This window comes from Sinohyriopsis cumingii, chromosome 16, assembly GCF_028554795.1.
Source record: "Sinohyriopsis cumingii isolate HCF-2022 chromosome 16, ASM2855479v2, whole genome shotgun sequence".
NCBI lineage: Eukaryota > Metazoa > Mollusca > Bivalvia > Unionida > Unionidae > Sinohyriopsis > Sinohyriopsis cumingii.
Window position 1 is genome coordinate 35,679,388 of NC_142976.1, and position 25,856 is coordinate 35,705,243.

The window sequence follows — 25,856 nt, forward strand, 5'->3', positions numbered from 1 at the left end:
GTAAACATGTTGACATTTGACCTTAGTAAGTTCTGGATACAAACTTATCACCCACATCATGGTCCTCTTTTTGTGTCTTAGGTTTTTATAGAAGATTCTAATAAACAACATTTTTCATAATTTAATATCAGTTTATTGGATTCACCCACATTCTTCAACATTTTCCTGCAAAGGACAATGGGGGATGCCTTGGAAGACCATGATGGCACTGTCAGCATCGGAGGAAGAACAATCACCAATCTTTGCTTCACAGATGATGTTGGTGGTTTAGGCAGGAGATGAAAAAGAAGTGACTGACGTGGTTAGGCACCTCAACACAACCTCCACAGTATATGGTATAGAGATATGTGCTGAAAAAACCAAACTGATGACACACAACACCAGTATCATCAGTGCAGAGATAAAGGTCAGTGGACAGAAGCTGGAAACAATCACAGATTTGAAATACCTATGACAGATTCCAACCTTCAAAATGAGATGCTACTGCAAGATCTTGGGCATCTCATACATTGATCACTTAGTCAATAAAGAGGTCTAAAATAAGATCCAATGGGCCACCAGACTCTGTGTAGACCTCCTAACCACTGTGAAGGCCTCCCAACCACTGTGAAGGCCTCCCAACCACTATGAAGGTCTCCTAACCACTATGAAGGCCTCCTAACCGCTGTGAAGGCCTCCTTACCACTGTGAAGGTCTCATAACCACTGTGAAGGCCTCCTAACCACTGTGAAGGCCTCCTAACCACTATGAAGGTCTCCTAACCACTGTGAAGGTCTCCTAACCACTGTGAAGGCCTCCTAACCACTGTGAAGGTCTCCTAACCACTGTGAAGGAATCCAAACTAAAGTGATACTCATGATCATCTGGACTGGCAAAAACAGTCTTGCAAGGCAGAGTGGGAGGGTACAAAAGAAGAGGCATAGGGAATAGGAGGTGGGAAGACAACATTAAAGAGTGGACCAGCATGTGTTTTGGAGATTCCCAAAATGCAGTGAAGAACAGGGAAAGATGGAGAGAAATGGCAATGACATCATCTGTGGTGCCTCAACAACCTCTTTGGTTAGGGGATTGATGATGATGATAATAGTACAATAGTACATTGGTACATCAGCACATTCAAGATTGGAGTTAATTCAGTACCGTCTCTACTTTTGGAATCATGATAGAATATTTAAGATTATTTGGAATTTAATTCACAATACTATAAAAGTTCCACTTAAAGTTTCATCTTGTAATTAATAGAGAAATAAATTATTTGTTTAATTTACAAGACTTGTTGGTTTCACTTCTTTTTTTGTTTTGGAAACATAGAGTCATAACAATGGCTTACAATAACTGTGAAATCATATGTTGTCATTTCCAAAACAGCACTGACAAAATCAATATGGGACAGTAAATCAAAGAACCCTGAATAGGGCACCAAAACCTACCATGTTGTAAGAAAACTAAATGCAGCTTTCCAATGATTAACAACAGAAATACAAACAAGTTGGAAGTGAGAATAACCAGCCTCTTCGACATATGAAAAAGATATAGATTCAATATTACCCACAACTTGACATGGTTCAAGAGAGGAAGCAGATTTTCTAACTACTTCCCATATTACAGACTGAATCAAACTATCATCAAGCAAAAGCTTCTAAAATCAATCAAGTGATATGTCTCCAATTAGTCTCAATTTCAAAGCATTATCATATGATATACAGACTTTGTATTTAGCCAAATATTTCCAATCAAGTTTTTTTTACTGGGAATCAACCTTGAAGTTGTGAACCATCCCATTTTTGTATAAATTTTTCAAGTAGTCTATAATTATCAGGAATTAAACCAGACTGTTTTATTTTGCCTCTTGGGGTTTGATAGTTGACAAGGTAGAAAAATGCTTATTTTGCCTCAAGCAAGCTTCAAAGTTGCTCACAAAGTCAATTAATTCACATCAGTGGCTCTAATTTATTGTCAAATTTCAACCAGTATCTTGTCGTATCCTATTGTCAGATTTCAACCAGTATCTTGTTGTATCCTGTTGTCAAATTTCAACCAGTATCTTGTTGTATCCTATTGTCAAATTTCAACCAGATCTTGTTGTATCCTAGTGTCAAATTTCAACCAAATCTTGTCGTATCCTATTGTCAAATTTCAACCATTATCTTGTCATATCCTATTGTCAAATTTCAACCAGTATCTTGTCGTATCCTATTGTCAAATTTCAACCATTATCTTGTTGTATCCTTTTGTCAAATTTCAACCAGATCTTGTTGTATCCTAGTGTCAAATTTCAACCATTATCTTTTAGTATCCTAGTGTTAAATTTCAACCATTATCTTGTCATATTCTATTGTCAAATTTCAACCATTATCTTTTAGTATCCTAGTGTTAAATTTCAACCATTATCTTGTCATATCCTATTGTCAAATTTCAACCATTACCTTGTCATATCCTATTGTCAAATTTCAACCAGTATCTTGTTGTATCCTAGTGTCAAATTTCAACCATTATCTTGTGGTCTCCTAGTGTCAGATTTCAACCATTATCTTGTCATATCCTAGTGTCAAATTTCAACCATTATCTTGTCATATCCTAGTGTCAAATTTCAACCTCTATCTTGTCATATCCTAGTGTCAAATTTCCCGCAAATGATCTTCATGATTCTTTAGGTATCTACTCTTCAATGTGTGAACACTGTTTTGCCTTATTAGGTACCAGAAGATAGGAATGAGTTAGGTCCATTGTTTGTTAGGTCCATTGTTGTTATGTCTGTTGTTTTCTTATGTCCATTGTTTGTTAGGTTTATTGTTTATTTAGATGATTGAAGCTCAGTTAACATTCACATTGGTTTTGGTGCATTTTGGCACAGCAACACAAGTAGGTTATTTAGTGTCAAGACTGTTGGAGTAAAGTCCCTTGCCCAAGGACACTCCATGGTAGCTGAATCATGTAAATGAGGAATAATATCTTTTTTAATTTTTAAATATACTGTATGTGCTGTAGTTAATGTAATTGAATTGTTCCACAATAGACATTGGAATTAGGAAGTAATAAATTCCATTTGCATTAACATAAAGCTGGGTTTTTTAAATAAATATTTTGTATATTTTGAATATCCTTTTTGTATAATGATCCCCGCAACAAAATAGTGTCAGATTTGGAGGATTTGGGTACAAATGTATACAATAAAATAGTGTTAGATTTGGAGGATTTGGGTACAGATGTATACAATAAAATAATAATAATTCAGCATTCAGAATTATTTTGATATATATAAAATTCATCCTAGAAATATAAGTAAGACTAACAATTGATTACAGACAAATATAATATAATAGTAATGATGACAATGATAAAAACAGTGACAATGGTGATAATGATGACAATGGTGATAATGATAACAATGACAATGATGACAACAGTGAAAATGGTGACAATGATGACAATGGCAACAATGGTGATAATGATGACAATGGTGACAATAATGACAATGGTGACAATTATGATAATGATGACAATGGTGATAATGATGACAACAATAACAATGATGACAATGGTGGCAATGATGACAATGGTGATAATGATGACAATGATGACAATGATGATAATGATGACAATGGTGATAATGACAGTGGTGACAGTGGCAACAATGGTGATAATGGTGACAATAATGACAACGGTGATAATGATGACAATAGTGATAATGGTGACAATGCTGACAATGGCAACAATGGTGATAATGATGACAGCAATGATAAAGATGACTATGATGACAATGATGATAACAATGATGATAATGGTAACAATGATGACAATGGTGATAATGATGACAACAATGACAATGATGACAATGGTGATAATGATGATGCTGGTGACAGTGATGACAATGGTGATAATGATGAACAATGGTGATAGTGATGACAATGGTAACAATGATGACAGTGGTGATAATGATGACAATGATAACAATGATGACAACAATGACAATGATGACAATAGTGACAATTATGACAGTGATGACAATGGTGACAATGATGATAATGATGACAATGGTGATAATGATGATGCTGGTGACAATGATGACAATGGTGATAATGATGAGAATGGTGATAATGATGACAATGGTGACAGTGATGACAATGGTGATAATGATGACAATGATGGCAGTAGTGCAGACAAACCAAGACAATAAAGTAGAAGAAGAAAGAGATAAATCAGGAGGAGATGTTGGAGGCTGTGATTGCAATGATGATTAAAACTATAGAACATGACAAAGAAAGGCCATAACAAGAATAAATTGTTTTAGCAACAATTGGTATAACCATCATCTTTGGTATCACCTTTATATTTGGTACTGTCAGCACTACTCATCTTTTTCTTCACATTTACAGCTATTATGAGATTTTTGGCAAAGTCATTCCAATGGACAACACAGCTGAGCTTGCTGCTGTGATGTCCAACTATTCATTCATTGAGAAGGGAGGTGATGGAAGATCGGCATTACAGCAGGGCGGATTCCAGATGCTGGCACTATTGGTCACTCTGTGCATTGCTATTGTGGGTGGAATTTTAACTGGTAAATAGAAGCTATTATGTGAGTGTTCATAGTTTGAATTCTGACTAATAAATGTGCTCGTGGTTTGAATTCTGACTAATAAATAGAGGTTCTTATGTGAGTACTCATGATTTGAATTCTAACTGATAAATAGAGGTTCTATGTGAGTGCTCATGGTTTGAATTCTAACTGATAAATAGAGGTTCTTATGTGAGTGCTCATTGTTTGAATTCTAACTAATAAATAGAGGTTCTTTTGTGAGTGTTCATGGTTTTAATTCTGACTAATAAATAGAGGTTCTTATGTGAGTGCTCCTGGTTTGAATTCTGACTAATAAATAGAGATTCTTATGTGAGTGCTCATTGTTTGAATTCTGACTAATAAATAGAGGTTCTTATGTGAGTGCTCATGGTTTGAATTCTGACTGATAAATAGAGGTTATTATGTGAGTGCTCATGGTTTCAATTCTGACTAATAAATAGAGGTTCTTATGTGAGTGCTCATAGTTTTAATTCTGTCTAATAAATAGAGGTTCTTATGTGAGTGCTCATTGTTTGAATTCTGACTAATAAATAGAGGTTCTTATGTGAGTGTTCATGGTTTTAATTCTGACTAATAAATAGAGTTCTTATGTGAGTGCTCATGGTTTGAATTCTAATACATAGAGGTTCTTTTGTGAGTGCTCATTGTTTGAATTCTGACTAATAAATAGAGGTTATTATGTGAGTGCTCATGGTTTGAAGTCTAACTAATGAATAGAGGTTATATTATCCAAGTGCTCATGATTTGAAGTCTGACTAATAAATAGAGGTTCTTATGTGAGTGCTCATTGTTTGAATTCTGACTAATAAATAGAGGTTCTTATGTGAGTGCTCATGGTTTGAATTCTGACTGATAAATAGAGGTTATTATGTGAGTTCTCATGGTTTGAAGTCTAATAAAAAGAAGTTATTATGTGAGTGCTCATGGTTTGAAGCCTAACAAATACATAGAGGTTATTATGTGAGTGCTCATGGTTTGAAGTCTAATAAAAAGAGGTTATTATGTGTGTGCTCATGGTTTGAAGTCTAACAAATACATAGAGGTTATTATGTGAGTGCTCATGGTTTGAAGTCTAACAAATACATAGAGGTTATTATGTGAGTGTTCATGGTTAAATTCTGACTGATAAATAGAGGTTATTATGTGAGTGCTCATGGTTTGAAGTCTAATAAAAAGAGGTTATTATGTGAGTGCTCATGGTTTGAAGTCTAACAAATACATAGAGGTTATTATGTGAGTGCTCATGGTTTGAAGTCTAATAAATAGAGATTATTATGTGAGTGCTCATGGTTTGAAGTCTAATAAATAGAGGTCATTATGTGAGTGCTCATGGTTTGAAGTCTAACAAATAAATAGAGGTTATTGTGTGAGTGGTGATGAGATGAGATGAGTTTTTATTGTGAGTGGAGTTCTAGCTGGTGAATAGAGGTTGTTTATGTCAGGGTTCAGTTAATATAAAATTTTAGAAATGAGTTGAAAATAGATTTCATGCTCTGTGAATCACTTGCATTCTCTTATTAAACCTTGCAAAGAAAGGATAGCTATGGAGTAAATTATGAAGTAATGCACATAATGCTAATTTAACATCATGAATTTATATTGCATATTTATGTACAATATTGAAAATAAAACTTTTTCACATTGCATAAAGCAGTATACTACGTTTTCCTCTAGAATACTGTAGTTTTTGGAAATCATAAACTTTCAGGACTGCTCATCAGTTTCTGCAAATTGATTAAGTGATAAATGATCAATTAATTCATAAATAAGGCTACCTGATGTCATTCTAAAATTAAGGACAGAATTGCTGTAATTGCCATGAAAATGAGGTGGCAGGCAGATGTTGTTTTGCTTTCAAAAATAAATCCTTTCTGATTGTCCTTAGAGCTTTTTATTATAAGACTTGCTGTGACATGCAGAAAACCATGATGATAGAAAACTTCCTCTACCATTCACAAATTAAAATATTTTTATTGTCAGAAGTGAAAACATGTATAAATGTATAACTTGTTTCAGGCTTCAAAGGAAACTCATGAAAATGGACATAATTGCTCAACCAGAAGAAACGGCAAAACTTCCCTCAAGATTAATACATGAGGAGAATTTTCTGATATTACTACCTGTAAAAGTTATCACACTGATATTACTACCTGTAATAGTTATCACACTGATATTACTACCTGTAATAGTTATCACACTGGAAGACATAAATTAATTGCAATTACACCATCCCAATTAATAAGAACATACTTCTTCTCATGTGGCTCTATTTCTTCAATCATAAGATGACTGCCTACTTGAGCTATTTACTGCATAAAGCTTGCAGAAAACATATGCATTGGTTTTGATGTCTACTGTTCACAAATCAGAAGAAATTTGGGATATTCTGTTGTCTGTTGTTGGCTATCTGTTGTCCATCCATCCTTTAGCACAAGTTTTTGTCACTACTCCTATTAAACTACTTTGAAGATTGCCATGAAACACACATTCATCTCAGGGTCTAGTTGCTCTTAAAGAAAATGGTGCTGTATGAACATCCAGTATGGCTGCCACAGTAGCCATCTTGAAAATGTATTATAGTTAATCCTCCAGAATGAATATTCATACCTGCATGGGGTGTTCACTAAAAGACTGCTGAGTTGGTTCTAAATTGAAACTGTGGATGATCTGATTTATAATATGTTGCCCAAGTGGCCATCTTAAGAATTTTGTTATCACTATTCCTCCAGAACAGAAAGTTCTTGAAAATGTTTTTATCACTACTCCTCCTGAATGGATGGTTTGTGTCTACATGGTTTAATAAACAACTCTGTTTTCATGTATATTTGGTCCTAGTGGCACCATTTATGTCCATCACAGAAATTAATTTTACAACTCTGTTATTCCTGAAGAACATAAAAGATGGTTTCAACACTCTGCAGTTAAAAAAAGAAATGGTCGTATCTTTCAGTTCCTTGAAATTCTTTTTTCAGTCCCTTTGAGAGACTCTAGTTTGGGTGGTATGTGTGTTTTCAAAAAAGTAAAAAAAATATTACTCTTTTATGCATTCCGTCTTATTGTAGCCAATATTGTTGTCAAAATAACCCAATATTGTTGTCAAAATAACCCAATATTGTTGTCAAAATAACCCAATGTTGTTGCCAAAATAACCCAATGTTGTTGTCAAAATAACCCAAAGTTGTTGTTGAAATAACCCAAAGTTGTTGTCAAAATAACCCAATGTTGTTGTCAAAATAAGTTAACATTAACACTGATTCAAAACAAAGGTTATTTCATGGTCATACAGCAAGTGTAGGCAGTGATGTTAATAGTTTGTTTGCAATAACAGTTTTTTTTAATATTCTTCTAATCACAGGATTCCTTCTGAAACTTCCAATCTTTAATGCACCCAAGAAGGGGCATATGTTTGATGACCAGGACTTCTGGGTAGTACAGCAGGATGGATTCCCACAAATTGAAGTGGATGACATGAATGAAACACACAATGAAACCAAAATGTAAGTACGATTAATTTTTGAAGTATACATTTTATTTAATACCACATAATTTAGATAACCCATATTTTTGGTAATATGGAGAAAAGCAGAATACTCTGTAGAAAACACCAATGCTGTGATAGAACCAGTTGTCAAACCCAGGATCTTCCCAGAGCAGCAGGTTATGTGCATTACAAACCCACCATCCTGCTCCAGGTTCACTACGTGACTTTTGTCAGACCATGAATGCATAAAGAATCTGAGTTATCTCATTTTATTTTTGTATTTTGTTTTCAACTTGTAGCAGAATTCATAATGAACCACTGCAAAGTCTCTATTGGTTGTGTTAATTTTTTTTGGATCTTTTCATGTTCTCCTTGCAAATGGTATATTGCTTGGGCTTTTGAAAACTTATTTTCATCTGCACTTAGTTTTACTCCTTTTCTTCACCTCAGATTTTCCATTTTTCTTTTTACTGAATACAGTGTTGTTCATCTTTTAAAGAAATCGCTCTCAAAATAGTAATGCCGCTGTATCTTATTCAGTTTGATATAGGTTTTTAAGATTGGTTATTTGTTAAACAATGCAACTGTTTTAATCCTTTCACAGTTTTAAACTATCAAAAGCATCATATTTCTAGAATTAATGACATTAGTTTTCAATGTACACAATACTTTGTAATCGAATAATGTCTTCTGGAATTAATTTCTTTGAAGACAGTGAGTAGTCTTTGGTAAGGTCATGTAAATGTAATGGAATTTCCGAATCCACTTTTGAAAGGAATAATTATCATATCGGATGATATTTTGAACATAGTTTCTTCTAGCCGTCTAATTTCTTTATCAGTTTCCCATGTTACTTCTACGTCTTATTCAACTCTCAATCATCTGCAACATATTACAGTGCATGTGCATTACTAAATATCTTTAAATCTACATAAAGTCTAATCTATGAGCACGGTAACAATAAGAAGGGTCTAAGTTTGTTACAAACATTACTTCCCAAAACTCTCAAACTAAATGTATACTTTTTTAATGTGATTGTTGTGAAGATCTCCATTAGTTTGAAAGTTAACATGCTTCATGATATCCTAATGGTATTTCTCATTATTTTTGAATCAATAAGCTGTGATTAAAACATTGTGTGGGTGGTTCACTTGTTTCATTGAGCCATTCATAACTTCCATGTTTTCAAATGTGTTATTCTCTTTTCCTGTATATTTTGATTTCATGTCTCAAAACTGTTTAAGTGGTTCTGTGAAATTTCTATCACTGAGATTGTTGACTGATTTTTCTTTTGTCTGCCCCATGAATCCAAAGCTGTCTACAATACTGAGTATCTTCATAACTGTTAAGACTCTACTTTCCTTACTGTATGTATCAACATATGAAATCTTTACCAAATGACTCTACTTTCCTTACTGTATGTATCAACATATGAAATCTTTACCAAATGACTCTACTTTCCTTACTGTATGTATCAACATATAAAATCTTTACCAAATGACTCTACTTTCCTTACTGTATGTATCAACATATGAAATCTTTACCAAATGACTCTACTTTCCTTACTGTATGTATCAACATATGAAATCTTTACCAAATGACTCTACTTTCCTTACTGTATGTATCAACACATATGAAATCTTTACCGAATGACTCTACTTTCCTTACTGTATGTATCAACATATGAAATCTTTACTGAATGACTCTACTTTCCTAACTGTATGTATCAACATATGAAATCTTTACCAAATGACTCTACTTTCCTTACTGTATGTATCAACACATATGAAATCTTTACCAAATGACTCTACTTTCCTTACTGTATGTATCAACATATGAAATCTTTACCAAATGACTCTACTTTCCTTACTGTATGTATCAACATATGAAATCTTTACCAAATGACTCTACTTTCCTTACTGTATGTATCAACACATAAAATCTTTACCAAATGACTCTACTTTCCTTACTGTATGTATCAACAGATGAAATCTTTACCAAATGACTCTACTTTCCTTACTGTATGTATCAACATATGAAATCTTTACCAAATGACTCTACTTTCCTTACTGTATGTATCAACATATGAAATCTTTACCAAATGACTCTACTTTCCTTACTGTATGTATCAACATATGAAATCTTTACCAAATGACTCTACTTTCCTTACTGTATGTATCAACATATGAAATCTTTACTGAATGACTCTACTTTCCTTACTGTATGTATCAACACATAAAATCTTTACCAAATGACTCTACTTTCCTTACCGTATGTATCAACATATGAAATCTTTACCGAATGACTCTACTTTCCTTACTGTATGTATCAACATATGAAATCTTTACCGAATGACTCTACTTTCCTTACTGTATGTATCAACACATGAAATCTTTACTGAATGACTCTACTTTCCTTACTGTATGTATCAACACATAAAATCTTTACCAAATGACTCTACTTTCCTTACTGTATGTATCAACACATAAAATCTTTACCAAATGACTCTACTTTCCTTACTGTATGTATCAACATATGAAATCTTTACCAAATGACTCTACTTTCCTTACTGTATGTATCAACACATAAAATCTTTACCAAATGACTCTACTTTCCTTACTGTATGTATCAACATATGAAATCTTTACCAAATGACTCTACTTTCCTTACTGTATGTATCAACACATAAAATCTTTACCAAATAACTCTACTTTCCTTACTGTATGTATCAACACATGAAATCTTTACCAAATGACTCTACTTTCCTTACTGTATGTATCAACATATGAAATCTTTACCAAATGACTCTACTTTCCTTACTGTATGTATCAACACATAAAATCTTTACCAAATGACTCTACTTTCCTTACTGTATGTATCAACATATGAAATCTTTACCAAATGACTCTACTTTCCTTACTGTATGTATCAACATATGAAATCTTTACCAAATGACTCTACTTTCCTTACTGTATGTATCAACATATGAAATCTTTACCAAATGACTCTACTTTCCTTACTGTATGTATCAACATATGAAATCTTTACCAAATGACTCTACTTTCCTTACTGTATGTATCAACATATGAAATCTTTACCAAATGACTCTACTTTCCTTACCGTATGTATCAACACGTAAAATCTTTACCAAATGACTCTACTTTCCTTACTGTATGTATCAACACATAAAATCTTTACCAAATGACTCTACTTTCCTTACTGTATGTATCAACACATGAAATCTTTACCAAATGACTCTACTTTCCTTACTGTATGTATCAACACATGAAATCTTTACCAAATGACTCTACTTTCCTTACTGTATGTATCAACATTTGAAATCTTTACCAAATGACTCTACTTTCCTTACTCTATGTATCAACATTTGAAATCTTTACCAAATGACTCTACTTTCCTTACTGTATGTATCAACATATGAAATCTTTACCAAATGACTCTACTTTCCTTACTGTATGTATCAACATATGAAATCTTTACCGAATGACTCTACTTTCCTTACCGTATGTATCAACACGTAAAATCTTTACCAAATGACTCTACTTTCCTTACTGTATGTATCAACACGTAAAATCTTTACCAAATGACTCTACTTTCCTTACTGTATGTATCAACACATAAAATCTTTACCAAATGACTCTACTTTCCTTACTGTATGTATCAACACATGAAATCTTTACCAAATGACTCTACTTTCCTTACTCTATGTATCAACACATGAAATCTTTACCAAATGACTCTACTTTCCTTACTCTATGTATCAACATTTGAAATCTTTACCAAATGACTCTACTTTCCTTACTCTATGTATCAACATTTGAAATCTTTACCAAATGACTCTACTTTCCTTACTCTATGTATCAACATTTGAAATCTTTACCAAATGACTCTACTTTCCTTACTGTATGTATCAACATATGAAATCTTTACCAAATGACTCTACTTTCCTTACTGTATGTATCAACATATGAAATCTTTACCGAATGACTCTACTTTCCTTACTGTATGTATCAACATATGAAATATTTACCGAATGACTCTACTTTCCTTACTGTATGTATCAACATATGAAATCTTTACCAAATGACTCTACTTTCCTTACCATATGTATCAACATATGAAATCTTTACCAAATCACTCTACTTTTTTGTACTGTATGTATCAACATATGAAATCTTTACTGAATGACTCTACTTTCCTTACCGTATGTATCAACATATGAAATCTTTACCAAATGACTCTACTTTCCTTACTGTATGTATCAACATATGAAATCTTTACTGAATGACTCTACTTTCCTTACTGTATGTATCAACATATGAAATCTTTACCAAATGACTCTACTTTCCTTACTGTATGTATCAACATATGAAATCTTTACTGCATGACTCTACTTTCCTTACCATATGTATCAACATATGAAATCTTTACCAAATCACTCTACTTTTTTGTACTGTATGTATCAACATATGAAATCTTTACTGAATGACTCTACTTTCCTTACCGTATGTATCAACATATGAAATCTTTACCAAATCACTCTACTTTTTTGTACTGTATGTATCAACATATGAAATCTTTACTGAATGAAATACGTTTTTCTTCATTCATTGATTTGTATTTTTTCATCTGGATTAGTGTTTGCAAGTGTTTTGATGAACATATGATTATCATAAGGAGACAAGATATGAATGAACATTTGTATGTATTTTGTGTATTCATTATTTAAATTGTTTTGGTACCTTTTAATTATTTGGTGTTGCAAACTTTATATTTAGTTATTTTACATTGGGTACACGCTATATCTATTGAGTTATATATGTTTTATATAATTCTTTGCATTCTGGTAGAATAAATTTGTGCCGATTTTATAAGTATATGTGTTTTCCTGATGTTCGTTTATATGTGATAATATCAATCTAACAAGAAAATATCCTAACATAATGATACTTTTGGAATTTCTAGGTGTTTGAACCCTAATATTGAAATATGATTGGCATATCACATAGACTTTGCTTTTTTTATTTTATTTAATTTAACTGGCTTGATTTAGTTTCCTGAGCTGTACCTGCAGTGCTTTTTGCATATGGTATGGTTTCCTTTGTTACATTTCTGCCGTTTCCCCATTCCAATATATTGTGGACATTTAAGAATATCAATTTCTTTTTCAAAGTTTCCAGTTCCCTTCATCCTTTGCCTGATATCTATTAAACCAGTGACTGTAGCTGTTTAAATTACAATTTCCTGTCAGATGATAGCTTTGATTATTAAAAAGAAATTCCACAGCATGCATGATGGAATGCATTCTATTTTCTACAATAATGCAAGATTTGTTGTACTTAATACATTCAAGCAAATCTATGCTCCAGTTTCCACTGTGCAGTAATTCCTATGTAAAATGTTAAATATTTTATCCTGTCAAACTTCAGTTTTGTATTTTTGCTTATTTTGGCTCTAAATTTGACATTTAAATTTGTCAAATAAACATTCCATGACATCCATTTTGATTCAGTATGTTAATAGATCTAGTTCTGTGGCAAACGTTTTTGTGCTAGACTTTATATCTTTTTTAAGCGGGTTTCTTTGCAAGTGTGATCAAAGTTTTATAGCTCTATTACTGAACCAAATGGTCAAATTTGTCCAATGATGATCTTGCTCATCTATGATTCAATATCACTGAAATATTCATAAAAATCTTGATTGTCCCACACAAAATCTGTACCCGTTTACATTCATTTTGAATGAATCTCTACATCATTATTATGATTTGGTTTAAATTCCCTCTATTCATGTCTTAATATTTTTCCGGGTTGTACATATATTTTAAGATGGCTTATAATGTTTTGTTTATTTGTTTTGGTTCTGGTGCATTCAAAATAAAAGTATTCAGTTTGTTTTGTCATTCACAATGATTTATTTAACTGAAAATAATTGAATATATATTTAACTATATTATACATGTGTTTAAGTATTTTTGTGACTTTTATATGTATGTCATATTATGTGCAGAAATATTGTCTCATTTTATGGTCCAACAAATCCAGATATACACCACTGTTCTCTATGGAGTCGAGCATGAATTGTGAAAGACATTCACATTTCCTCTACAATTTTTAAGCTCTTCTTTAATACAAAATGATTTTGTAGATTTCTCAACAGACATTCAGTCTATAATCATATGCTGTTCTCTTGGACCATGCAGCCTTAGTTACTATCCCTGCATTCCTCTTGGACCATGCAGCCTTAGTTACTATCACTGCATTCCTCTTGGACCATGTGGCCTCAGTTCTCACTGCATTCCTCTTGGACCATGCAGCCTTGGTTATCACTGCATTCCTCTTGGACCATGCAGCCTCAGTTATCACTGCATTCCTCTTGGACCATGCAGCCTCGGTTATCACTGCATTCCTCTTGGACCATGTAGCCTCAGTTATCACTGCATTCCTCTTGGACCATGCAGCTTCAGTTACTATCACTGCATTCCTCTTGGACCATGTGGCCTCAGTTACTATCACTGCATTCCTCTTGGACCATGTGGCCTCAGTTACTATCACTGCATTCCTCTTGGACCATGCAGCCTCAGTTACTATCACTGCATTCCTCTTGGACCATGCAGCCTCAGTTACTATCACTGCATTCCTCTTGGACCATGTGGTTTCAATCACTATCACTATCTTGAGGCATAAATTATGAAGTTTTACCAATACTCAATGTAGCATTTGTTTACAAATTTACTAGTAGATGACATTCAGTTGGCACTAGTAGATGATACTGAAATAGTACTAGATGCTATTCAAATAGCACTAATAGATGATATTCAAATGACAATAATAGATGGTATTTAAATAACACTAGTAGACAATATTCAGATAATTCTTGTAAATGATATTCAGAATACACTATTAGAAGATATTGAAATAGCACTACCGGTAGATGATAGCCAGATATCAATAGTAGAGGATATTCAGATAACAATAGTAGATGATATTTAATTAACACTAGTAGATGATATTCAAAAAATACTAGTAGATGACATTCAAATAGCACTAGTAGAAGATATTCAGATAGCATGAGTAAATGATATTTAAATAACACAGTCTAGTAGATGATATTCAAATAATACTAGTAGATGACATTAAAATAGCACTAGTAGATGATACTGAAATACTAGTAGATGATATTTAAATAGCACTAGTAGATGATATTCCAATAGCAATAATAGATTATATTTAAATAACACTAGTAGATGATATTCAGATAGCACTAATAGATGATATTTAAATAGCACTAGTAGATGATATTCCAATAGCAATAGTAGATTATATTTAAATGACACTAGTAGATGATATTCAGATAGCACTAATAGATGATATTCAAATTGCACTAGTGGACAATATTCAAATAGCTGTAATAGATTATATTCAGATTGCACTATTAGACAATATTCAGATCACACTGCATGTAGTAGAGGATATTCAGATAATAGTAGATGAGATTCAAATAGCACTAGTAGACAATAGTCAACTAGCACTAGTAGATGATATTCAAATAGTACTAGTAGACAATAGCAAAATAACACAATAGTAGGATCTAGCTAATGCAGGGTAGTAACTGTAGATCGATATAGGTGGCTTTGTAATGAGTCATTAAATTTTAAACTATTTAATACTAAATAAGGCAAAACCATTATTATATTTTATAACAAAAATTAAATGGAAATTTTGTTATGGAAAATTCCAATTGGAATGTCAATTTATAATTTGATTTTTGAAAAGCAATTTACTTTACTATAACTAACGTTTCATAAACTCTGGGTAGAGGAGAAAATTGTTGCATCCATTTTTAAAGAATTTTGAACTGAAATCACGAATTACTTTGACAAAGTTGCCATAAATGTAAAATATCTGTTTTGAATTTGCACATGAAAACCATATATATGTGTTGGATTTGCATGTGAAAACCATATAAATATTTCCACATATAAAAATCTTCATTGAATTGAGATATGTTAAAGATCACATAAGTAAATACATACATTTTTCTTACAAATGGTGAAAAAAATAAATAAGTTTGTCCAAGTGAAAATTGTATGTAACATTCACATACATTTTATTCATTTTCTCTGTTAATTTTATTTTTTCTGCATTTTTCCATGTTTTAGATATATGCAGTGAACATGTTGTTTTCTGTACATGGGAACTTTTATATGTATTACATATAGGAATCAAATGCATGTAATATATGTGATGTGGGTAACAATTTTACCAGTAAATAATCATATATGTGCTTCTTTACCTGTAAATAATTACATATCTACCTGCTTATTTCTAATTTCAGGCAACTTATGGAACATTGATCTTCTAATCCTGTGAACAGATGATGACCTATGAATCAAAGACTTACGACTGGAGATTCAAAGTCCGATGGAAGAAAACTAAACTAATCCCAATTTAGTTTGAACAGATTATGATATATTATAATTTGAGATATGCAAAGATAGATTTTCAAGATTACATCAGAGAGTATGTGTTTTATTTGCTATGAACTTGGAAGGTATTCCATCAACCTTGTACAAGTCTAAATGTTATTCTCAGGTACCAGTACAGTGATACATGTATAATAATGTACACATATGCAGTGAATAATGTACACAAATGCAGTGAATAATGTACACAAATACAGTGAATAATGTACACAAATGCAGTGAATAATTTACACAAATGCAGTGAATAATGTACACAAATACAGTGAATAATTTACACAAATGCTGTGAATAATGTACACAAATGCAGTGAATAATGTACACAAATGCAGTGAATAATTTACACAAATGCAGTGAATATTGTACACAAATGCAGTGAATAATGTACAAAAATGCAGTGAATAATGTACACAAATACAATGGTATTTATGTTTTCATGAATACATGATTCACTGCAATAAAGTAAAATAAAAGCAGGGTCAGATAGATAGGGGATTGCACATTTGGAAATTTCAACCACAACAAGAACAACAAGCGGACTTTTATTTTTCGTAATTGTTTTATATTTTTTTAGAATGAATAGTATTCTGTACTAGATAAACATTTGGGGTGGGGTATGTGGGGCAATAGAAAGCTTGTGTCACTGTGCTAACTCCAGATAAATATATATTGTTTCCAATAATGGATTTGCATCATTCTAACTGTATCCCAATTAATGTCTAGTGACAACTCATTCAAACGATATATCACACCTGTGACAAATATCTAAAGTGATCATTTGTCAGTAGGACAATTTGCCAAGGAGAATGAAGAAAACTTATCATCCTTTTTTCACTGCAATGTATTGATAACTTGCATGGTTTAAATTGTTGGAAAATTGCAAAACACTTATGACAAATAGGTTTGAAATACTTCATAATAATGTCATTTGCATGTCTTTTTTCTACTTGTAGTGAATTTTCAGGCACATTGGTTGGAGATACATGTATATGTATTGGCTTTTCAATGTATTTCTTCATTAAGGAAAATGTTAAAGGCAAAGACTTCACAGAATGTATCAATGGGGTTATGTGTACTGTGTTCATACACTTACACATCGATATCAGGCTAACTTCTACATTTCATTTCTAAATGCATTTATCTCTATTTCTAAAATCTTTGGCTTGTCCTTCATTAATTTATGGAATCCCCTTTTCAGTAAATATTTTCTCTACAATGCTTAATGTGTTTTGATGACTAGTGGTTTTTTTGTATTTTTAATCTGTATTGTAGCATATCTGATTTATTGCTTTATGAATTGAAAGTAAACCATTACCTACATACATGGTATACTGTATCTTGATGTTAATTGTTATAGTGTATCTTGATGTTAATTGTTATAGTGTATCTTGATGTTAATTGTTATAGTGTATCTTGATATAATACATATTAGGTTTGCATGCTCAATTACAATTGATTACATAACATACACACAATCTTGATATTGTTTTTGTTTGAACATATTTTGTGACTGCAAGTTGTAATAATTGCAAATGGCAAAGGGACTCCCTCTCTCTCCTGAGATATATATATGTGTGTGTGTGTGTGTGTGTGTGTGTGTGTGTGTCTAGTAAGAGAGAGAGAAGAGGTAGTCAGATACATAAGGAGAGTTTGATCTGAAGACACACATTTTATTTTTGATTTTCTGTCTAAAGCAAAATATTTGAGCGAACTTGCAGGTAAAGTTAATGTCACACTTTGAGATATATAACATACATTTTTCTTGTATACCTTTACTTTCTCATGATATTTCCATGATGAAATAGAAAGAGGGAAATATGTGATATCCAAAACTGTTTACCAGTTGTAATAAATACTGGAATGAATATGTAATTATATATCAATTGTAGTTCATACTTGTTGCTTTAAAAATGAATTTCTAATATTTGCATAAGGAATGTTATAAATTTAATTATATAGATTTATTACGATATTAATGTGTTTTGCTCATTTTTCAGTGGTTTGAACTGGAAAAGTTGATTTCGGCAGGCACAATCAAAGCACATGTAAAGCGACAACATAACAATAAGGTTGTGTGTGTGTGTGTGTGTCTGTGTGTAGCTTCTTGCATAATCCATATGTATATAGTACTTGCATTAAAAATTATATTACTCAGTCAAGAAATATTATCATGAGCATAATATGAGTGTTTATTGAATGTGATTATAATATAAACATTATACTTTATCACTGTGTATGCATATTTCCTCATATGTTATCAGTATCATAAATATTGTTACATATGACAAAATGTGTGTTACATTGTGTGTGCAGTTCAAATTACAAAGCATATGCCATTATACTGTAATGACGAATAAATTATGCTCCGAGTTATGGACTGATGCTTGTTTTTTCCATCAGAAAGGCTATGATATTTATAGTTTCAACACATGATGTGTTGTACTTTTAGGTGATCATGAAGTTCCAGTATATGAACATTTGGAAAACAAAGTGAATATTGTTTTGCTTCAAGCTGTTAAGTTGGACAAGAAATTTGAAAAACAAAGTGGATATCGTTTTGCTTCAAAAATGATATCCACAAGAGAGGAAATCTTTTTTGTAAGAGGGACTTGTCTTGCACAGAAGTCTCTTTTCAGTTTTGTTGATATCCTGTTTTATATTATAATAATGCAAATTAACAAAAGTTTGAAGCAGCAGTTTTTATTAGTAGTAGTAGCAGTAGTTTTTATTAGTAGTAGTAGCAGTAGTTTTTATTAGTAGTAGTAGCATTAGTAATCTTCTTCATCTTTATCTTATTCTTCTCATTATTATTATTATTATTATTATTATCATTATTAAACCATGGAAAAATCACAGTGTTTTTTATTGGTTCATAATTTGTATTTAAAAGCTTTCTCAGCTTTATGGTTGACCTTAAATTTAATTTTGTGGTTTTTAACATTTACTTCACATTTGAAAAAAGTCTGCTGCACAACATAAATAGAACACATGTGACAGTAGAGATTTGATTTTAAAGAGATTGGGAATTACTGTCGATAGAAATTCTGAAAATTGCATCATCAGCTACATGGTATCATGTGATGCCATTGAAATAAAATGGCCACTCTATATATATATATATATATATATATATATATATATATATATATATATATATATATACATACATACACGTGTAAGTTAATGCTTTTGCTACATTGTCTTTTTCTTCACATACTAATCTGGATATGACAATGCCATTCTTGACTTTATGTATCATTTACCGTTATACTGTGTATTGTACTATATGCTAACATTAGTAAATAAAACTTGTATACTAAAACCTGAAAAGTGGGGTATTGTAAAATGTATTACATAGTTCCACACAATATCACACAGCAATATCATGTTTAAATTCTCTTAATTTGGTCAACATGATAATAAAATCTTTGTTTTAAAGTAACCATGTCATTCTCTAAAATCTTAATGCATCCTTTAATGTCCTGCAAAATACAAACACTGAAAAAAATCAATGCAGTTAATTTGTTTATATATATATATATATATATATATATATATATATATATATATATATATATTGGTCTCAGTACACTGATATTTTGATTACTTCTTTTCTCATCGTTACTAGCCCAAGTATGTTAATGCCTTTTTAAAAATTCATCTATGTAGAATATCTGTTTATATAAAATGAATCATATGTTTATAAACAATGCGCAATGTTGCATATTGGGGAAAAAGCCTCGGATGTAAATAGTGACCATAGTACAGGTGTTTTCTTTAATCACTGAAATGGTAAAATCTTCTCAGCGTATCTCTTTCATTGTGAGTATAAATTATTCATATCTAACCGAGTGTTCACTGCCAAACACTTACCAATTTGAAAAATATTATTACGATTAGTTCTGAGACTTATATTTAGTTGAAGATACTCGACTAACATTGGAAAGAGACGCGGATAATTGCAATTGTATGTCCTTGATTGTATCCGTCATTCGGGCTTCATGGATGCGAAGAACGTAGAAATGGGGACAGATAAGTTCGGTTACAAGCAACAACATAGAAATAGAAGTACATGTGAAGCTTTGTTTTCAAAGTAATTCTGAAACGGTTATTTGTAAAGTTCAAAAGAAAAACAAAAATTAAGAATTTCTTGACAAACAAAAACGAAAAAATGAACAATATAAAACATTAAAATATCTAAATGTTGCTGGAATAAATATAGAAGGGATTTCTTATAAATGAGCAACATGTCGTTGGGCCGTAATCTCGTTGCCTGAACCAGATTTGTATTTTCTAGCCCATACGACAGAGAAATCTAGCTGATTTGCTAACCTTGACATTTTTTGTATCAGGTTGTTTCTGGCGGGTTAACTGTCATGGTATTCACATGCTACGATATAAGGGAAAAAACCCTTGATGTCTTCGGCTATGCCTGACGGAGTTGTTTTAAAATAATTAACAAATTAACACGAAAAACTATAATAAAGGCAAATACAAAATCAGAGACCGAGACAAACAAACATAAGAGAGGAGAAAAGGGATACAGATTAAAGAAAATAATGAGAAATAAATAATATATATTCATGAAACAGATTTAAGACGAATGCACAGAAATCTGGAAGAGTTTTTCTGTTTTTCTAAAACCCGTTTGAACATCATGATTTATAGGATATTTACACAAGTAGGTATATAGCTGATGTGTCACGTGTCTTTGAATCACTTTAGAACGCGTAAAATAGACATTTAATTGTCAGGGCCATTAGTGCCATTTCCCTTATAAACTGAAAATATTTAAATCTCTTCCCACAGATCTATGAGACTGACCGCACGGATGCTGCGATTAATTGTATTGGTTATGTTCGTTGTTACTGTATGACTGCAAAGTTGAAGCATCTAGAGCCACATATTCGCTAGCCTGCTTGGATCAACACCTAGTACAGTCAATAACGGACTAAAATTAACTCTTTGTTAACATGAGTGTGTGTTGGGCCCATTTCCACTCATGAAAGCCCTTCATTCAGGTCGTTAGAGACATATAGTCCTAAGACCTGACGGCTAAATTAGCAGTGCTCCTTGAGCAAATAAACGCCTGGGGGATGTGGCACTAATTCCTTCCCCCAGGAACATTTAGCATCCCACTGTGCGGGAATAAACCCTTCGCACATGCCCTATTGGGCGACGTAAATCCAAGTAACCAATCAAATCAATGTATTTGTGTGGTCTCTCTTTTTTAAAACGTTTTCATTGGGTTATCTAATTTGTCAATATTAACGTGAGGACTATATGGACGTTTGTCAAATACCGTCATCATGATTGCACTGCTTAGTACGAATAAATTGAGAAACGTTGACAAATGTTTTCAATTATATCCTGCCAAGTTGAAAATGCATTAATAAACTGGAAGCCTTTACGATCTATAGCTTTATAATACGTATAATGAGACCGGTTTAAAACAATTATAAATACATCGGATAGAGTTATCAGTAGTATATGGGGATACCCTACGGACAATGGGAATTAGCATTACAGAACCCCTTGGGACAATCTACGGACAATGGAAATTTAACATGGCGAAAAATCGTGGGACAATCTACGGACAAGGGGAATTTAACATGGGAATAAATCGTGGGACAATCTACGGACAAGGGGAATTTAACATGGGAATAAATCGTGGGACAATCTACGGACAAGGGGAATTTAACATGGGAATAAATCGTGGGACAATCTACGGACAAGGGGAATTTAACATGGGATTTTTTTTTTAAAAAATAAAAAAGGGGTAGGCAATTCAAAGACTATCTCTTTTCGAGAAATATGGCTGGCCCTGAAAAGGGCCTTTGGGTTTTCTTCTTCTTCTTCTTCTAATTTCTTCTTTTCCTCCACCAACTTCTTATTTTATCTCCTACACTCTTCTTCTCTTTCTTTTTTTTCTTCTCCTCCTCCTCTTCTTTCTTCTTCTCTTCCTCCTCTTCTTTCTTCCTCTTTTCATTTTCTTCTTCTTTTTCAATTTTTTCATTCCATTCTCTCATCCTTATCCTTTCCTCTTCATCCTCCTTTTCCTCCTTTATTTCTTTTAACAGATCACTGATGATTACCTTCATTTTTCGTAAATTGTTTATCTCCATCTTCACTCTATGGGGACTATATGAGTAGTGATCCTCGTTTAGGTTAACCAACATTTGCTCAAACATTCCTAAATTGTCCATGACGTTTTGCAATTTTTCCATTTTGTTAAGGTGGTTTGAAGCCATCTTCTTTTTTATTCTTTGCAGAATGGTTTGAACCACGAATACTGTGGGTTCTTATACAAAAAGCGCGGACGTGATGGAAAACATCCCCTAAAACATAAAATGGATCTTACCTATATCATAACCTAACAACGTGCGGACGTGAAGGAAAACATCCCCACTTTTCTCATTTCATATAATCAAACCCTAACTATACTCTCCACATACTCTAAGAAACAATAAAGAAACCCATAATCTACTATTCACACCAACCTACTTCATCATTTACAAACACAAACTCACAAACACATACACTTCCACTATTAATAAAGAGTTAGTGTTTATTTTCACACTACTCTACCTACACACATTGGCAAATGGATCGTTATTTCTTTTCTAGAGTATTGGGTAGCCCTGAAAAGGGCTGTTTTGTTTGGAACTTCATGGGCACCTGGTTAATGGTGGCACCTTCCAGGCCTGGCGCCACATACACATCTTATCCCCCAGTTACTTTTTACCTTTTTGGGGGAGAGAGCAGAGGCAGGATATGTCGCTTCAGAATCCCAATTTTCACTCTCTGGGATTTTGAAATTTCTTCTCTCCTTTTCCTCCTCCTCTTCTTTGTTTCTTCTTTCCTCTTTATATCTTCTTTCTTCTTCTTCTTCTTTTTTTCTTCTTTCCTCCTCTCTTATCCTTCCCTCCTCGACAATGGCTTCCGCGGCCAGTTCATTTAATATGCGCCTGGCATATTCCAGATGCACATGAAGCTCCAACAGTTTCTCAAGTCTCGTGTTCATTTTTGGTGTTGATCAATCAACAAGGGTAGCTGGACTGCCGAACGAGTTTCAATTTATACTGAAAGCGCGGACGTGAACGAAAACATCCCCTAAAAACATAAAATCCATCTTACCTAGATCATGACCAAGAAACAACAACAACGCGCGGACCTAAAAGAAACACTCGCTCACTTTTTTATGCTACCCATCACTTCAATAGACTATCCACATACTCAAAGCAATCCAATCTAACCCCAAATATACACCTCAAGCAGCCCAAAAAAACCAAACAAACATCATTTTAATCTACTATCCACACCAACCTACTTTATCACTTACAAACACAAACACACCAACACATACCCTCAAAATTTTTAAGAAAGAGTTAGTGTTTATATACACACTACTCTACCTACACACACATTGGCAAATGGATCATTACTTCTTTTCTAGAGTATTGGGGTAGCCCTGAAAAGGGCTGTTTTTTGTTTTGCTATGGCATTCTTTTTTAGTTTCTAAGAATGCGATGTCCTCTGAGGATAGACTTTCTGGCAATAGGTCTGCTTCTTCGGAAAGAAAAGAAGAACTCTTTGGTGTCGATACGGCAATCGACAAAGCCTCTGTCAGGTTCAGGTTGCTGCTGCTGCTGCTGCTGCTGCTGCTGCTGCTGTTCTTGTTGTTGCTGTTGCTGCTGTTTTTGAAGTCTGTACTTCTCTGTCCATTCTTCTTTTTCCCTGTTCACTTCTTCTCTGAAGAGCTCTTCTATTAGGTCTTCAGTGATTTTTAACATTCTCACATTCTCTATTTCTTCTGGCTTCGGTATCAGACTGTGTCTGACCCTATGCAAATTCACGTAGGCTTCGTTGAGCTTAGCTAGTTTGGAGCACATCTTCTTAGGAGGATGAGTCGACAATGGATGGTTAGACTGGAAACAACCCCGGTTATTATAGTGAAAGCGCGGACGTGAAGGAAAACATCCCCACACGGTTTTTTCGAGCCGCAACGTTCATGAGAGGGATAGTAAGAAATGAAAGAGCATCAATTCAACATTCTTATAGCTAAACAAAAGACAAAGGCATTTTTTCAAAACACAACATTTTTTATTCAAAAATCACTTAACACTAAACAACAACTCTAACATTTTTTAACAATAATATAACACTATAACATCCAACATTTTTTTCTCAATTAACAATCTACTTAGAACAGGGCTGACAACGTTGTGAATGAAATTGTGATTTCCACTGTTGGAAATCATTAGGCCATTGATGGACACTACGTTTCCTAGCTTGAGACAAAAGATAAGCATAATGGTCACAAAACCATCGATCTACTTTCACATCGTTTCTAGCAGAAGAACGAGGATCGAAATGAGTCACTAAATGTTCTAAGGAATAGCCCAGGCTGCGATGATGCAGAAAATACACACAGTACTGTCCACACACCAAGGAATCTGTGCCTTGTAATTTCACGTTATTGAATCGGGTGGTTTGAGCATTTCTTCTCATAAAGTCGATGATATCGTCTTCCAAAGGGGGCAATCCGTACGAATCGAAATATTCCACACATCCTTCTTGAGGAAAGTAGACGGCTACCCAGTGGGTTCCTGGGAGATGACTTTCGTCCGTGTTGATCACGTAAGCTTGATGGTCTTTAGGTTTGCGATGAGGGAGTTCATCTTTAGCACAGACGACAGGATTCCAAGAAGCCGTATACGAACTATGGTTCAAAAGGTAATAAAGTTCCCAGGTATCCATTGATTTGTGTTTTTTTCTTCTTCACAGGTAATGATAAGTCATCAATTCGATCCTGACTTTTTGCTTGAAAATGTCTGACAAGTAAGAGGCGTTTAGATCCGACTTCTTACTCTGGTCCAAGAGAGATTCGATGCGACGGCACTCCAGAGACGTTAATGGAGGAGAAGAATGTTTATCCAACCCTTTATACCACTCGTTCAACACGAATTCTATCTCGATGTGACCCCAAGCTTCGTCCAGATATTCGTCCAACTTTTCTTCTTGACTCAACATCAGACATTTGTCGTGTTGAATTTGACTGGGATGATCGTTGTGACATCCATAACACTCTTTCTTGATCAATTCTTTCATTATATCTGCCAGGACTGTAGCAAAACAGGAGACTAAATGGGCTTCTTGTTCTGGCCATCTCGACTTCATCATGACAATTTCTTCGTCTTTGTCTTGGGATTCTCCTTCCACGGTCTCCTCACATTTCATGTCCAAAGTTTCTTCACTAGGTAAAGAGGGATAACAGTCTTCCATGGCTTCTA

General features: G+C 33.2%; 1 protein-coding gene across 1 annotated transcript in view; it reads left to right on the forward strand.

Moving 5' to 3' along the window:
* LOC149780203 (ammonium transporter Rh type A-like) overlaps positions 1–19,416 on the forward strand; it is a 77,222-nt gene extending 57,806 nt beyond the window's left edge. Inside the window, exons 8-10 of the mRNA XM_089936960.1 lie at positions 4,377–4,561; positions 7,938–8,079; positions 16,419–19,416. Coding sequence (XP_089793086.1) covers positions 4,377–4,561; positions 7,938–8,079; positions 16,419–16,437 — 346 coding nt within the window. The 3' untranslated portion in view covers positions 16,438–19,416. The remainder of the gene's footprint in view (positions 1–4,376; positions 4,562–7,937; positions 8,080–16,418) is intronic.
* The last annotated feature ends 6,440 nt before the right edge of the window (positions 19,417–25,856 follow it).